The 16,395-nt window shown below is 41.9% G+C and overlaps 1 protein-coding gene across 3 annotated transcripts in view; it reads right to left on the reverse strand.

Annotated features, from left to right (window-relative positions):
• The window catches only part of ATXN7L1 (ataxin 7 like 1), a 115,549-nt gene extending 100,473 nt beyond the window's left edge, over positions 1-15,076 (reverse strand). For 2 of the 3 annotated variants that reach the window (XM_080363529.1, XM_080363528.1), the window contains exons 1-2: positions 14,911-15,057; positions 14,318-14,386 (exon numbers count right to left, since the gene is read on the reverse strand). In XM_080363529.1, coding sequence (XP_080219655.1) covers positions 14,318-14,386; positions 14,911-15,025 — 184 coding nt within the window. In that variant the 5' untranslated portion in view covers positions 15,026-15,057. Of the gene's footprint in view, positions 1-14,317; positions 14,387-14,910 lie in introns of all 3 variants that reach the window. The other variant, XM_080363534.1, reaches the window with a different exon arrangement.
• Between the last annotated feature and the right edge of the window lie 1,319 nt (positions 15,077-16,395).

Here is a 16,395-nt window from a genome sequence, read left to right on the forward strand (position 1 = left end):
ATTCAGTATTTCACTAAAGCTGTATCAAAAGTAGTACTGATCTCGCTCCTGCTCTCCCAGTCATGCACTTTCAGACTTCTTCAATACTGTTTTGCACAGGGAATAATAATCAACCCTCTAAGGTAGTTCTTCCTTCCCTACTTATATTCTAGACAGAGGTTCTTCCTAACATAACAAATTCAGAATGGACCATTACCAACTTTGCTTCCATGTGTTATACATAAAAGTATACCTCAATTGCATAAGCTCTATGAATGATGGAATGTACGAATTCAGTGCCTGTATTTTACAAGAGAAAAACTGCAGAGAAGAAGATTACATTGCAATCATGTAATAGTTATCCAATTTAGTGGTTTAAAGAGGTAGCTTTATTTCATTCAATAAACTCACCACTCCCAGCCTATCTTGCACTATGGCGTTGTGATGCTTGCTTGTATATTCACCTCTTGAGAGGCTGGGTGGCCACAGTAGATTTTATTTTCAGCAAAATCCAGTGGGCACAACAAAAGATTGCTTCGGGCTAGAAGCAGTGTTCTACCAGACAAAGGGCAGAGCTGCAGGCTAGTCATGGAGGATTTGCTAATGTTATAAATCTACCCATGTGGTGAAAATTAATTGCCAGTTATAATCTTCAATTATTATTGTATCACCAGCTAGTTTCCCTTCCTATCTTGGATGAAAAAAGAATACAAGTAAAAACATGAAGTATCTAGGATGACCATTTCCACAAACAAACAAAAAGTACACTGGCACAAAAAATCAAATATAGGTTATAAGATTGTATCCTCTCATATCTGGTAAAGTACACATGGTCCTCACTGGCAGAGCAGGTGCAGAAAAGAAGATGATGCTCATGATGTTTGTACAGGAAAGGAGCAAGCAAACTAGCTTTTAGAGCAGTACCATCAAATGCTACTTTTAAGTAACTTAAAAATTATAGACAAGCACCATACTAATATTTGTAGTAACTTGCTAAAATACAGTACTGTAGAATTTTGGTATAAAATGAACTAACTTATTCTCATAGGCTAGGTTTGGGTAACTGTTCTTTGGTAGAAAGATTAACCCTAACAACATATTTTGAAAGATGGCAGTCTACGATCGCTGCTTAATTTTAATGATCAAAATGTGGTGCCATTAGGAGCATCATCTTTTCAAAACCAGTAAACACAGTGCTAGCCAGTAAAGCCCGCCATGACCTCTCACAGGGAAAGGTAACGTGTTTTGGTCATTTTACCTTCTCTTTTTTTTTTTAAATACATTTTATGCACCTGTGTTCTCTTTGTAACCTAGAAATAAGGTACTGTTCCTTTCCTTTCTAAATCATTATGCAAAAACATATTCCAGTGAGGACTGCATTATACCCTATCAGTACACAGAAGGCTTTCAGTGTTCTTTCATTTAATTCCAGCGCAGGTAGGATTAGGCTTTCAGCAGCAGTCGTATTTGAGTTCAAAGATGTCACTGAAAGGGGGCAGGGACAAATGGATTAATTTCTGTACACAGCTGGTGGAACACTTTTGGCCTTTTTCCAACGAAAGGTGATCTACAAACATTATCAGTAGTCGATTTGTTTAGTCGCATGATTTCTTCCCATTCACTCGCTCCCTCTGCTTCTCCTCACACAGATAGGTGGGCTAGATGCATGAATTGCATTTATTACCCTTCCTCTGGATATACACACACTGTCCTGATCATTACTCAGAGTAGCTTTAATATATGATTTTGAACACAGGGAAAGTCTCTCACAACCTCATAGTACTAGAATAAACAAGCTTCTAAAAGCACTTCTCCTTTGTATCGTTTTCATAGTGCTCTATGCTTGCACATGGTACATCAGAAACCTGCCATGAAAAGCCCACATTCCAGAGGCTCTCCTGAAATAAATTCAAACTTCAGATGAGTTCGGACACAATAGACTCACTCTAAGGTTGAAACTCCATAACAAGAGTCAAAACTGCTTAGAATTTTACATGTAATTTATCTTCTGATCCTGTAATATACAAACAAAAGGGCATAGAAGAACTAATACAGAAGAAGAGGAAGGAGGAGTATGAAAGAACGACAAATGTTGCGTACGCAATGTGTTAGTTTCTCTTCACTTTTTGCCTAGTATCAAAACCAGAGCACCATTCGAGAGAACATAATACAAAAGATAATGTCGAAGTATTTGGAGAATAGAGGGCATGTTTAGGGAACAGAGTTAAGGAAGATTGAGATTTATCTTTCAATATTTATGTTATTTTTGCCGTTTGGCAATTACAATTAGCTCCAAGACAGTAAGACAATACAGGAAGTTTATTTTTACAAATAAACCCCTTTAACTAGAAATCTCCTCTGTGCACTTTGCTGTGCACTATACTATCAGCTCTGATGCCTCCTTCCTCCACATCAGCTAATTATTCTCTACCTCCTCCAAACAGCTGCCTGCATGAAATTCTCCAATGGTCATAGACCGACTTTTGTCTTCAAAACATACACAGCTTACAGCTTTGTCCGAAGTACATTGTAAGCTCTCTGAAATATAGACCATTTCTTACTGTTTTTTAAAGCTACCACTATTATACATGTTTCATCATCTGAACTTGTTACACATCTCTTTAGAACTTTTCCAAATAGATACTTACTAGCAAGGAATAAAAAACAAACAAACAAAAAAACCACACAAAAACTCACATTCAGGATAAACTCTTACCTTCCAGGAAAGCGATAAAGGTTTACAATAGCTTTGATTTGCCAAAGAGCTTGGAAAACAGTCAGGATAGTGACAGATATCTTGAAAAGCTGGAAACAATAATAAATGCCACAAAATAAAACTTGCAGCATCATCTCCTTCAGCAATGCAGTCAAGAATAATCTTTTTCTGATGAAAAAGAAACCCAAAAATATGTAAAGCTGCAATACCTCTTTAAAAATCTAAGTATCTACAAGGCTTGGTAATGTTCACACCCAGTGTGTTGTGAGTTATGAGAGTAGCTGAATAAAACTTACACCAAGCACAGAATGTACAAAGACTCTATTAAAAGTGCTACACACACAGCTCACCATAATTTCAATAGCTGAAACATTTTTTGTCTCATGTCTCCTTATATTTTTCCATTGCCATGCATTCAGTTTCTTAGTATATTTGCCCAAGGTTTTCCAAGTCTTCTAAAAAGCCAAAAACAAAACAAAAGCACGAGTACAGATTAGAACAACAAAACTTTACGACAGTGAACAAAAAAACCCCTGAGAGACTGTGAAGAGAAAATCTGATTACTTTTATCCATTTCTTTCTTTTCTCAGTAACTCTGCAAGACAATGTGTATAAGCTTTTGGGATAACTGAACATCGGTAACACACAGGGACAGGGAGAAAGTTGCTTGGGAAAGGTAGGCAAGGTAATGGATAAAACCTTCCAAGTCACAGGATCAGCTCAATCCTCTGTGCGTGAGCGAACAACTCTTTCCCGCAGCATTCTCCTCTTCCTATTTCTTTCGTTATACAGATGTTTAGATCTACTAAAGAGATGTGAAAACCCGAGATTAACTTTTTAAACACTGAGGAGCCTGCACCATGAATGACAGCATTCAGTATAATACCTCAAAAATCATTAAGTCCTGCTTTCTCAGAAAAAAAAAGGTGCTGTATCATAAAGCATGCGTGCCTGTAGCATGTAGACAGACTAGCTTTCTTAGTCCCGCTAGAAAAGCAAAAGCCATACAATGATGTTTACTGCAGTTCCGCACCCAAGCTCTGAAGATCCACCCCGCACAGTCCAACATTAGAGAGGCCCAGTCCACGACAATGTCACCCCATGGCCTTGCCTCCGCTCAGGAAGCACAAGTCAGCACCAGTAGGTGATAGATCACATAGACATATTACCTACTTATGATGCACTGCAAAGAACAGAACAACTGAGCTAAAAACCAGCCAGCAAACGTACTTTCATGTCAATCATGCAATGTGATAGATATGACCAGTCACCAAAGGACAGAAGCATTCTGCTGCCACAGCCACGGTCTACACACTCTTCTCTCTCCTTGGAGAAAAGGCAATATTCTCTGGATTTCTCCAAAATGCTGCTCTTCTTAAAGGCTTTGAATTTTCTCAGAGGCACATTATGGATTTAAGTACAGAACTGTCAGAGATTATGAACTGCCAGAAGTCTCATCTCCAATCATTTCCAAAAGAACCTTTCATACAAGAACTTGACCCAAACACTGACCTGGCATATACTGAATGGCATCAATTTACTGGCTCAGCACAGCTTATTATTCCCATCCCACTATTTCTGATACCCAGGACTCACCTTTTTTCACACTGACACAATATTTTTTGCCCTTTTTGTTTCCACCCTTGGTGGTTCTTGCTTCTCCTTCCCATGACTACATCCAACTCCCCTAATCCTCAACTCATGCTCATCTTAAATATCCATTTCTTTCACTTTATTCTTGCCTATCTTACAATTTGCAGTGGAAAAGAAAACCAGTCTGGAAATGAGGTTATTGCATATTTTCTCTCTCTCTCTCCTGCTGCTTACTAAGCTGTGCCATTCCTCTGGTTGAGCTGAACCCACACCTGCAATTTCAGCCTTTTTTCCTCCTACTTTTGACTCACTCCTCAAACCTTTTCTCTTGTATCCATTTCTTTCTCCACAATAGAATGCAAATATTTATTCCAAGAGAAAGCCAGAAAACATAATGATCATTTCACATTCTCCCTTCCCACTCCCTTTCTCCTCCTTACAGCTCTCCTTTCTTCCTTGTACCACAGATAGGAAACACATCTGTCCCACTCTTTCTGCTTGCCTCACTCGCATCATCCCATACTTCACATCACCTTTCTCCTCTTGCTCTGATGGAACAGCAGGGCAGCCAGTCTCTCCTATGTTTGGAAATCTACCTCTGACCCCTTGCTTTTCTAACTACATTACTTTTCTTTCTAACTTTCTTTCACCTCTAAGCTCATTATGAACTGTTCAATAACAAAGTACACTTTTAATTTGTCCCTAACTTCAGCCTGAACTCTCTTCAGCTGTCCTTTGCACTCCACTGAATAAAATGTCTAAAAACATTTTACTACTTGCAACATCAAAATAAGTTTGTAATTTCCATCATCCACAACCCTTTTGTGTTTTTAATAAAAAATTAAATGGATTTCTCCTTTTGAAGCATTAGTTCTTCTTTTCTGACTTCCATGACTCTACCTTCTCCTGCTTCCCTTCTTCTCCACACCAATCCCACAGATCACTGGGAGGCTCCTTATTTCCTCCTTTGTCTTCTAGTAGGACTCCACTGAGCTGCATCTTTTGCCCCTTCCCTTATGTCTGGGAATTTCATCCATAAATGCAGCTTTTAAGGAAACAGGTCTCAAAGCGAGTAGATTTATGTCTAAACGAAAAACTTCAATGTATCTTTCTGACACTTCTTGTCACTGAGCAGCTGTCAGCTTCAGCTCAATACAGCTAGAACACAACTTAGATCTCACCTCTCCCACCTTCTTTTCTCCACCTCCTTCCTTGATTGCTGTGGACAGCATTATCATCTTGTCTATCATTCGGATATGAAATACTATGTTATCTTTGACATGGACTTCTCTCTTGATCTGTTCATTCAGGCTAGTTTTATATCTATATGATTCTTCCTGTCTTGCATCCTTAGGACAATGTCTTCTCTAAACATCAGAGCTAAAGGTTTGTCTGGGCCTTCACCTCACATTAGTTATTAAATTTTCTTCTTTTTCATCTTGACAAACATCCTGCTTTTTCACACTGTTGCAAAAGTTATTTCTTCTATATTGTCATACTGATATATCCTTATTCTCTCTGCATCCTTCTATGCACAATCCTGCATTCCAACTTTAAACACTGGAAACAACTCATCTTTGCCTTATAGGCTCCCCTGTCTTACCTAAACTATACTGTCCACATCCTACTTGCTGTCACACCATTTGCTCACATTTCTCATTGGCTCATGGTGTCAGTATGCGTTTACTAAGCTTTCAACAACCAGTTCGTATTTTCATTCAGGCCAACTTCCACAGTTGACTACGAATACCTTCCAAGTAAGCTCTTGCAAAACTACTTCACTGCCCTCCCAACGGCACCTTAAAGCTTTCCTTACCACAGTTCTGAGAAAGCCACTTCAGTTTAGGCTAAAGTCCACCACCTATCATGTTGAGCAACTAAGCGCTTTTGTTTGTCAACATTAAAACTCCTGTTTTGTCATGTATTAAAAAATCAGTTCTCTGCGGCGCAATGATTTCACAACATGCACACGTACACACCCTTCCTCCCTGCTCCGGTACCTTGCACAGTAGCATCCACTCTCTGATGGGGCTGCTAGGCATTAGGTTCATGTAAATAATAATATTGCCTCTCTAATCATTGCAGTAACAGATGAATTACTTATATTCATCCAGATCACTGTCCTCTGACTGTCTCCATAATCAGCTCCAACAAACAAGGTTTTGGTTCTCTCAGTGATTGTTGTAGTGACATGGGTCCAACAAACTTTTCAGATTTAAATCATCAGTAGCATCCTGTCTCAATGAGACCGAACTAAGAGCAGCTTAAAAAAATAACTGGATACACTACCTACCACCTGATAATCTACCTAATCTGGACAATCACCAGTGGCCAGCCTAAAGGCCACCTGAGGATAGAATACCTATCAGAGATACAGAGATCAACACACATGATGATTTACTAGTCTGTAAATCTCTGCTTCCATTATGACCATTTTAGCTCAGAACAATGACAAGCTGAAGTCACCTTATTCTGCCACTAGAGACAGCCAGTCCATCCTGTTTTGTCTTGGTAGAGAAAAGACTTTTGATCCAACAAACTTGTCAACAACCAATATTTATATGACATACAGCAGTGTTCAATCCAAATATAACTTCAACTCCCCAGTCTCTGCCTGCTCCCTATGTCTAGCCCCCTGCAGTAGGAAGAGAAAGAATGACTGGACAGAAAACATCAAACTCTGTATATCAGAAAAAAAAATTATAAACAAAACAAAACAAAGAAAAGAGCACAGGAAAGACCACCACACAGAATTAAACCCCATGAACTCTTGCCCTTTGCCAGTCATTCTTACATCTTGATGTTAGTCCATCCGTAACCCTACAGTCCCTTCTGCTGAACACCTGCTCCAAGGGAACGGAAAGGGAAGCAAGCACCAGCCCCCTGGGTACTGTGCGTGGCTCTGTCACAATACAACTGCTTCCGTTTTGCAGAGGATCCAGGAGGTGCCTGGGGACTAAGTGAAACTGTACTAGACGTACATTGGTACCAGTGGTTGTGCAGAACTTAGAACTTTCGTCTTTGAATTCTTTGCTACTTCTGGTTGATGCTCTTTCTGGTCTGGGAAAACACTTTTTGCCAAACACCACACATTTTATATATACATGCATACCGAAACCAAAAAGTGGAAATATTAATTGCTGTCAAGAACACACACAAATATGAAGATGTGTTGCACTTCAGGGCTGTATTATATTAATATAACTTAAGAGAATCATGAAAGGAAGTTTTTGAATAATGAACACAACATTCCAGAAGTCAGGAATGCATCTCTGTTTCTATTGAATACAAGAGCAATCATAAAGCCCACTTCACCAGCAACATCAGTGGCTTTCAAGCATAACTTTTAATAAGCTATAAAACATGTTACGACAAAACCAATCCTTTAAATTAATCAACATTCAACCACAGAAAGGGACACACACAAAAAAGAGATAAATGATGCATGCAATTGTTGGTTTTCCTCTGCCCCACATCAGTCCTAAGTAACAGTGCTGGATTCCATCTCCAATCTGAGTTATCTTACACAGCTGCACTGCACTACAACAACAAAAAAAAGGATCATTTTTACCCACACAGCATGTCTTTCTCATTCAGGAAAATAATCAAAGGCTTCTTGCTATAGGCTTGCTGAGAGACCTCTGTCAGACGCCCTTTACTGCATCACGACAGCATTCACCACAGGTTTTTGGCATATAAATTACCTGAAGACACCAGCTTCACCTGGCATCTTGCACTATTAAGTCCTGAATCAGATTTTTCAAGCACAAGCTGAAGAACTTCAGCACCAAGTTGAATGTGGCAGACAGAGAGATCCAGTAACTTAATCAATGCCCATATAAACTGAAAATCTTTCTTGCTAGTTAGTCCAAAATTCCTCTTCATAACAAGCTGTCAAGCCACTCATATAGCCCTATGTTGGAGTTAACTCCTTAAGAAATACTCTACACTATTTTTACTGAAGGTGATATTTCATAATAATACATGCAGTGTTATAAATCTAAACTTTCAGTGGGACTACCAGAAACTTACGCTTTCTGCCTGCAGGACTCCTGTGATCCACAACTTGAACAAAATGTGATTTGAGTCATGTTTTCTATAGGATTTTCCACTGCTTCCATCTCATACACCTCAGCCTTGGATAAATGGCTAACATTATTTGCCTCAAAGGTAAAACAGAATCTGATAATGTCCTAATTTTTAATTAACTAGGAACAAAAGGCCCATTTCAAGGAAATTACTCCATTTCACAGTGGAAATGGTTCAACTCTTGTGGAGTCTATTTTTATACATGGAAACCTATATTTCGTCTATAAACTATTAACCACACACAGAGGCAGCTCAACAAGAAAAGATGCATGTTTTTTATATCTCAGTCAAAATTAGATACAAGAAGTCATTTCACTTTCTGTGGTGACAACAGGGCTTGGGGTACACTCTAGTAAACATGCCATTTTTCTCTTTCTCAAATCCTGTTATAAATTACAACAAGTAGAAGGAATGTCAGAGACAGATCTTTAGTGACACTACTGTCAGTTGACAGTAAACCACACGTGGTTTCCCCATCAGTATTCAAAAGAGCTACCTTAAACTACAGGCAAACTAACATCTTCAGAATACCTGTTGCACAAACACTGGGAGAAATATCACCTGATTACCATCAAGATATGTGCCAGCTAACAAAACCAGAATTTTTAAAGAAGTCATTTATAGAACAAGAGTTTCAGATACATAGTCAAAAACATCAAAATCCTGATTCAAAACACAGAATGACTGATCAGAGAGCATTACCATTACTCCACTCTTTTTATCCAGTGTGTGGGTTGAGGAACTAAAGGACAGATTTCAGAAAATAACTGTGTAACTATGAGGATAAACTACAATTCTGACTAAATTTCTGGGCACTATCATACATAATGTTTCATTCTTCCTCTGTCACTATTCCTTGAGACACACTAAATGAGGTGACAGCCACAACCAGGAGACACATCACCCTCCTGCAGAAGCTGTCCACGGAAAAAAAACCAAAAACAATTAAAAAAACGCCAGGAATCAGATATATAGCAAACCAGGCATTTGAACATCACAATGCACACCAGAATTCAATCCTACTGTCATTTCTCATCCTATATAAAACTCTCATGGATGGAGACCTTTGCTCACTATTCTTATTCCCAGCATAAAGATAAAAAAGGTAAGAAAAGTCTTCTCTTGACAACAGCCAGAGTTTTGTACCCTGCCAATTCTGTGCTTTCACTCATCAAGCACTATCTGACTATTACGTCTGTTTAAGAACCATAATCTCTGGAAGACCTTATTAGTTTACAGGGAACAGAAACAAAATTATACAACATTCATCCTTCTCTTTTGCCCACCACAAAACCAAAGCCAACCCCAAATCGCCAACTAAGATGGTCTAGATTCAATAACCTCACCTCTTTCTTTTGGGGTATGTGTTTAAAATGCTGTTATAATTTTCTTTCCCTCTCAGCCCGTTCCAACATTCCCAACCACCACAAAAAGGTGAAAGAGGAAGGCAGCTAAGAAAAACAAGAATGTTTCATTCTGAAGATTTTGCTTGGTGTGTTTTTAAAAGAGACAAACAGCACCATCGGCAAACCACTAGTAAGCAAAAAATAAATAATAGTTAAAGAAAAAAGATCAACTCCAATCCCTATGCTTACATTAACCAGCTGTTTTTGTCATCTTCTCCTCTTTCACAATCTACTCATAAATAATTTTAGTTCTCTTCCTCCTGCTTTTCATAAAGTAGAATGTTGTACATTACATGCTCTTTTTTTCCTACAGAAGCGTTCCGACCATCTCCCAACCTCCTCAATGTCTTATTTTTCCACGAAGAATGACAAAATCATCAAGATATTTTTCTTAGGAATAAAGAAATACTGAAAGCAGAACTAATCACTATCCCTTTAATTTTGTTCTGATGTTGCCAATTTACCAAAAAGCTTTCCATCACATATTTATGTGGAAAGTCAAAACAGGAAAAATACATTGTAAACAACTATCCAATAGATTTAAGACTCCAGTTTGAATGCCTAATCATTAAGTAAAATGATCAAATTCGGGGCTGCACAATAAGGATAGAAAATCTCAAATTTTAACACAATACCAGAAAAATAGAAGTTTTTATGCAACACCCTTAATGTTAAACAATAATGAGTCAGTATAGTTTGTGAAAAGATTATCTAAGACAAAACACACACACCATGAGACTAAAACCTCAATAATACAAACCCACCGAACTGAGAAACTGAAGTTGACTATGATACCAAGTACCCAGATTTAGATCTAAATCCCAGAGGTCATATTTACCCCTGCTGCAGTTCACGAAGATGTACGGGATATCTTTTGCTCCTTTACAGTCTGTGCCTACCTAGAAATATTCCTAGCACTTAATGCTTGCACATTTGCTAAACTGATTATTAAGAATTCTGCATGTAAGACAACAAAATCCTCATTCTTCTACTATTTTCTTAAACGTTGTATAAAGTAAAACATATGCCTCCAAAATTACTCTAAAATCAGTCACACTGATAATAAAAGATTACTGTGTGTATCTCAGGCGTACAGTTACTGTGACTTTTTACAGGACACAAATTGTCAAATAGATATAGACTCCTTTTACCATGCATGCTATCTACAAGACAATCTTCAACACTTCAAATATGCCATTCAACTTATAACAATTCAATATAAATTCTAAAAGCTGCTCCAATTCTGATAACCCCTCTTTTAGCCAAGCTGGTTGGTTGGTAGCGATTTGTCAGATAAGTTACACAATACAGTTTCTGCTTCCTGATGAGATAAGCAGATAAGTTTTCTGGCACAAACATTTATGCATAAAATTTTTCATTTTCTGTGAACACTTGCAACATCGTAATCCCTTCTCCCCAAACCTAAATGCCAGTTAAAGTCCACCATGGACAAACTGCATTTGCTAAAGAAAAACATAAAGTAAGTATTAGCATGCAAAAAGCAATTCCATCTACAAAACTGAACACACGTTCAGGAAATTTCTCTCCCTCTGTGCCACCTAGAGATGCACTCTAGAATAAAGGAAAGCAGTGAGCAATATTTCTATGTCTTTATTCTGCCCTAAAGAAGGGGCACAGGGGGCACGTGGCCTTGGTGCATCTCTCACATTACAGAAATTAACAGCACAGCCAGAACGCGACCTGTTTTCCCAGGGATGTGCTAACAAGTATTGACCACTTAGGCAGGTGGAGATTTGGAAGTGTTCCTCCTCACTATCACCAGGGAAGGATGCCTCCCAGGTCCCCATCTGGGTCAAGAGGTGGAAGAAGAGCAGCCCATCACTCTAAACACATAGAGTATACAACCAGAAAGGAGGCAGAGATGCAGTGATGAAGCTAGCCAGAAGCATTTTTTGAAATCTGACATTTTTTTCTACAAAACCAAAGTGAATCACCTTGGCATGGTCTGCAGGAGACCACTGTCTTCCCACCCCTTCCCCCACCATGTTCTCTATACAGTTTCACTAGTCTAAAAAGGCTCCTTTCTTAACTGCTTAAAAGGGAATGGCCACATAAATCTAGTTGTGTCGACTAAAGCTGACAAAATGCAGACAAATATTAGAAGACATAAATGCAGCAAGATCAGATTTTACACTATCTTTATGAAACCAGATCCTGTCCATCCATCACCCCCAGTTACCTTACACCCATAAAGTCTGAGTTTTCTAAGACACCACTTAAAATCTCCTGGCACCACAAATGCCATAAGAAGGCCTACTCAAATAGATAAGATTGCAAAGAAAAACGAGTTGGGTTTGGTATTACGACCCAACACGACCACAACCCCTGCCTATGAACAAAGCAAACAAAAAAGCCAACATGTCACACAACAGATGTGTGCAAGATCAGAATAAACACACAAGCATTTCTACAAGTACGTGAACAATGTTTTCTGCACACCCATCTGACTCTTCAAATTTTTCTCCACTTTTATTAATAACGATAGTAAGACTCAAGGAAGACTTACCGTGGGTGTTCAGACACCCATTATCGGATGGGTGTGGTGAAAACACCTGTATTAACAGACTGCTTAAGTGAGTACAGTAGAAACATTTCAACACATACTAATGTATTCAAACTTTGTGAAAGTTATTTCTAAGTGATCCAAAGCAAGCTACTACTTGGAAATAATAAAATTCCTAAAGCTTTTTATTTTCTAAATACAAGCCGGTTTTCTGCTTTTGAAGTGTGTTACAATCTATAAGTATAAGGGCTACTAAGTGCTTCACACCTGTCACTGTCATAGTGTCAGCAATGACATTACACTTTGGAAGTAATTTTTCTGGACAGTGAGTTTAAATAGAGCTTCTTTGACAAGAGTCTCTAATCACCCCCAGAAATAAACAATGAGAGACTAGAGCTGCTAATCTAAACTGAATCATTCTAAGAAACAATTTGCACATTAGGTATGACTAAGGAGTAGGGATGCGCTTCAATCTTTACGTCTCAAGTAATCTTATAATAAGAATTTGTTTTCAAGGACTTCTAGGTGCAAAACATTTAAACTCAACAAATTAAGCTCCTTATGAAGGCCAAGTTCCTGTAGCAAGATTTTTGTTTGTTTACTTTTGAATCAAATGTACACTCAATATTACTGTTAGATGTACAAACAGTTTGAGCCTTGAACCTTTTACCTATAAATATACTACATGAAAATCCCAGTTCTGCCTCTAACTTATTTTTGGGCTGGCAAAATAGAGAGGTTCAGGCACGTACGAATCCAGACAGGAACACAATCAAGCTTGGCATCTCTATAAAGGTCTTTCAAAAGAGAGGTTTTATGGTATTTTAAGTAATTTTATTTAATGTGTACTCCATGCAGTTTTATAGTTTATCACACAAATCTACGTTACTGATTAATTCATTCTTTTTCAATACCTTGTTTAGAAAACATAAGATTCCTTTAAGCTGCCAAGATGCTCAAAATTAAATGCACGTGTAACGACAACTATAATATAATGAGAAACTTAACATAATTTCAGAATATATATTATGACATTACAGGTAACAGCAAAATTTCTGTCAGCATCAGTAAGTCACACCAAAGTTTCACTATCATGGGATTGTTCAGTATGAACTGACTTCATAAGAAATACTTCTCATGACAGAAAGGTTGTATATGTATATCAGTTTCTTGACAGAAGAGAAACAAACAGGAAGCTACTTGAAAATATGTCCCAAACCATTTCACTAGCTGCTTTAGGTGTTATCCCAGCAGGATGTTAACGACGCATGTCACAAACAAAATATGTCAATTTGGTTTGCCCACGCTCACCACTAAAGTTTCTCCTCTCACAACTGACAGAACTGTGTCGGGCATGGCATACCAGCAAAAACCATTAGCCTGGAATTTGCCTGTTCATACTTATGGTACCAGAAAACCTTGTGGCCAAAATGGCATATTATATTTAGTTTTGCATAACATGCACGGCTTAGCCTAACGTACGATAATATTAGACGTTGGCTGCTCAGGTGACTGTAAGTCACGCTCAGTAGTGAGAACGAAAGAATAAAATGTGACTTGACCTGAAGTGAATGAACGCCAAGATCATAACAGACCATTTCTGTCCATGAGTGAAAATGTTTTTCACTACAGTCACCAATGACAATATAACGCGTGAAGCTGATGCACAGGTTTCTGTGCTTATCTTCACGCAGAAGCAAGTGAAATGTTGCACCAAGGGACAGGGTCCTTGAAAAAAATCCAATATGGCCACTGACGTGTAGTTGTCTTTTGACTTAAAATTGCCTTATCTTTCACCATGTCTGTCAGTCACATGCATACACCTGTTATACTCGCACTTCAAAAGAAGTTGACACAGTGACAGTCATCTGCGTGTATCCAACCCTGAAACATTCTACAGAGCAGAGAGATCCACATGCTATGAGACTAACCTGTCAAGGCCAAATCACAGTCATCCACAGCCACCAAGAGACAGACAGGTAGAGAGGTGTGCCAGCACTATCCACTTACCTTCTTTATTAAGCCTCATAACCTCCCTGCTTTTTCCACCCTCCTTTCCAGTCTCTTCTAGATCTACACCTGCAGAAGAGAAGCAGAGTCAGGAAGCGCCGTGGGCCCAGAGGTGTGCATTTATTGTTTGGCGGGGGGAGGAGGAGAGGTGAGGAGGTGAGCAGTGTTTCTATTTGCAACAGCGAAAGCACAATGGTCGGGGCATCTGCCAGGGAGCGGAACCGCCGGGCCCCCGCGGCAGCCCCCTCCAGCCCCCGCCGCAGCATCCTCCGGCCCCTCCGCGCCGCGCATCCTCCCCCTCGCCCCCTTCCCCCACCGCGCCGCCGGCCCAGCGGCGGAGCCCGCGCCGCGGGGCAGCAGCACGGCGCGGCGTGCGCCAGCGCCTCCCGCACACATGGCACCGGGGGCTCGGCGCGTCAGCTGAGCGCCCGGGGGGGCGGCACCTCCCGCCGCGCGGCGCGGCCCCGGGAGGAGCGGGGCGGGGGGGGGGGGGGGCGGCCCGGCCGGGCCCCCGGCCCCTGGCCCCGCCGCCGTGCGTGCGCTCCGGGGGAGGGGAGCGGCGTGCCGAGCCGCCGGCCGGTCCCTGCCCTTACTGTGCGGGGGGGCGGCGCCGTGCGCGTGCGGGGGGGCGGCCTCCCGCACCCAGGCGGCCCAGGGCTGGCCCAGGAACGCCTCGGGACTGGGCACGGGCCGCTCCAGGGCCGCCATGGCGCCGCGCCTGCTCCTGCCTCCTTGTTGCTTTTCCCGTTTCCTTCGGCGGCGGCGAGCGAGCGAGCGAGACACGGGATTCGAGAACGCCGCACGTCATCCTCGGGACGTTCCGCCGCCCACACGGGGGTAGTGTCAGCCCCTGCTCCCTATCAGATCGGGCTCCCCGCCGCCCAGCGCGCATGCCCGCGCCCCCCGCGCCTGCGCGCCGCGCCCCGCGACGCCGCCGGCAGCCGGGCCTGCCGCCCGCCCCGAGGGGGTCGCCGGGCCCGCGGCGGCCCCGCGCTGCCCCTCCGCGCCCCGCGCAGCCCCGCCGCCCGGCCCGGCCCGGCTCAGCTCGGCCCGCCTCGCCTCGGCTCAGCTCGGCCCGGCCCGGCCCGGCCCGACCCCGTCTGGTCCGGCCCGGCGCAGCCGCCGCGGAGTGGAGCGGAGCGGGGCCGGCGGCCGAAGAGCCTCGCCGGGAAGGCAGCCGCTGGCGTTGCGCGCCCCGGGGTTGCGCGCCCCGCGCCTCGCAGCGCCCCGCAGTAAGTCCCTGGGACGCGCTTTCGGTAACTGCTGCGCGGCCCCCGCACCCCAGCGCGGCCCGAAGCGGCCCCGGGCTGCGGTGTCGGGGCTCCCCCTCCCCCCGACTTCTTCCAGCTGCGCTGCTGTGGATCACCTATAACCACAACCACAGCCATTTTGTTGTCCAAATACTACCTAATATCTGCTTGACTACAGGCTTCGTCTGTTTACAAATAGATATTTTTCTTGTTTTGGTGTTTTAAGCTGCAGTGCAGCAGCTCTCTGAACTCACAGGTCCCGCTCCTTGCAAATAATACCGAGGTGTTCATCGTACTGTACATAACCATACACACTTTTCATTTAATTCTAGGACTGTGACATTTTTCATTTATTTCTCTTATGAGGTAAGGATAGAAAATACCACTACTGTGAAATTTTTTCTACTCATACCTAATTTGGGTAAGGGGTTACAGCATAAACGTATTGCTCCAGCTCTCACCTATGAAACCAAACATAAATGCCACTGGTGAAGGACTTGGCTTCATGTAAGCAGCCTTACTGGCTCCCCACGCAGCATCATTCCTGCAGCTGTACAGCCCCAGCTAGAGCACTGATGATGGAAATGTATGGTTCAACAGATACCACTCAACAGTGGTGGTGTGAGCTTTATGTGGTCCCGTCTCCGTCCTGCCTCTCCTCCCTGCCACGCATTTAAGACATTTTGTCACCACTTTTTGCTGGTTCAAACTGTTGTGAGACAACATTGACGCAGAATATGGAATTAATCTAGACTCAAGAAAAAAGAACAGCAATTAGCCCCCACTCAAGGATTGCAGCAGTGGTCAGAGGGGCAGGACAACAGTTGC

This window comes from Nesoenas mayeri (assembly GCF_963082525.1).
Source record: "Nesoenas mayeri genome assembly, chromosome: 1".
Classification (NCBI taxonomy): domain Eukaryota; kingdom Metazoa; phylum Chordata; class Aves; order Columbiformes; family Columbidae; genus Nesoenas; species Nesoenas mayeri.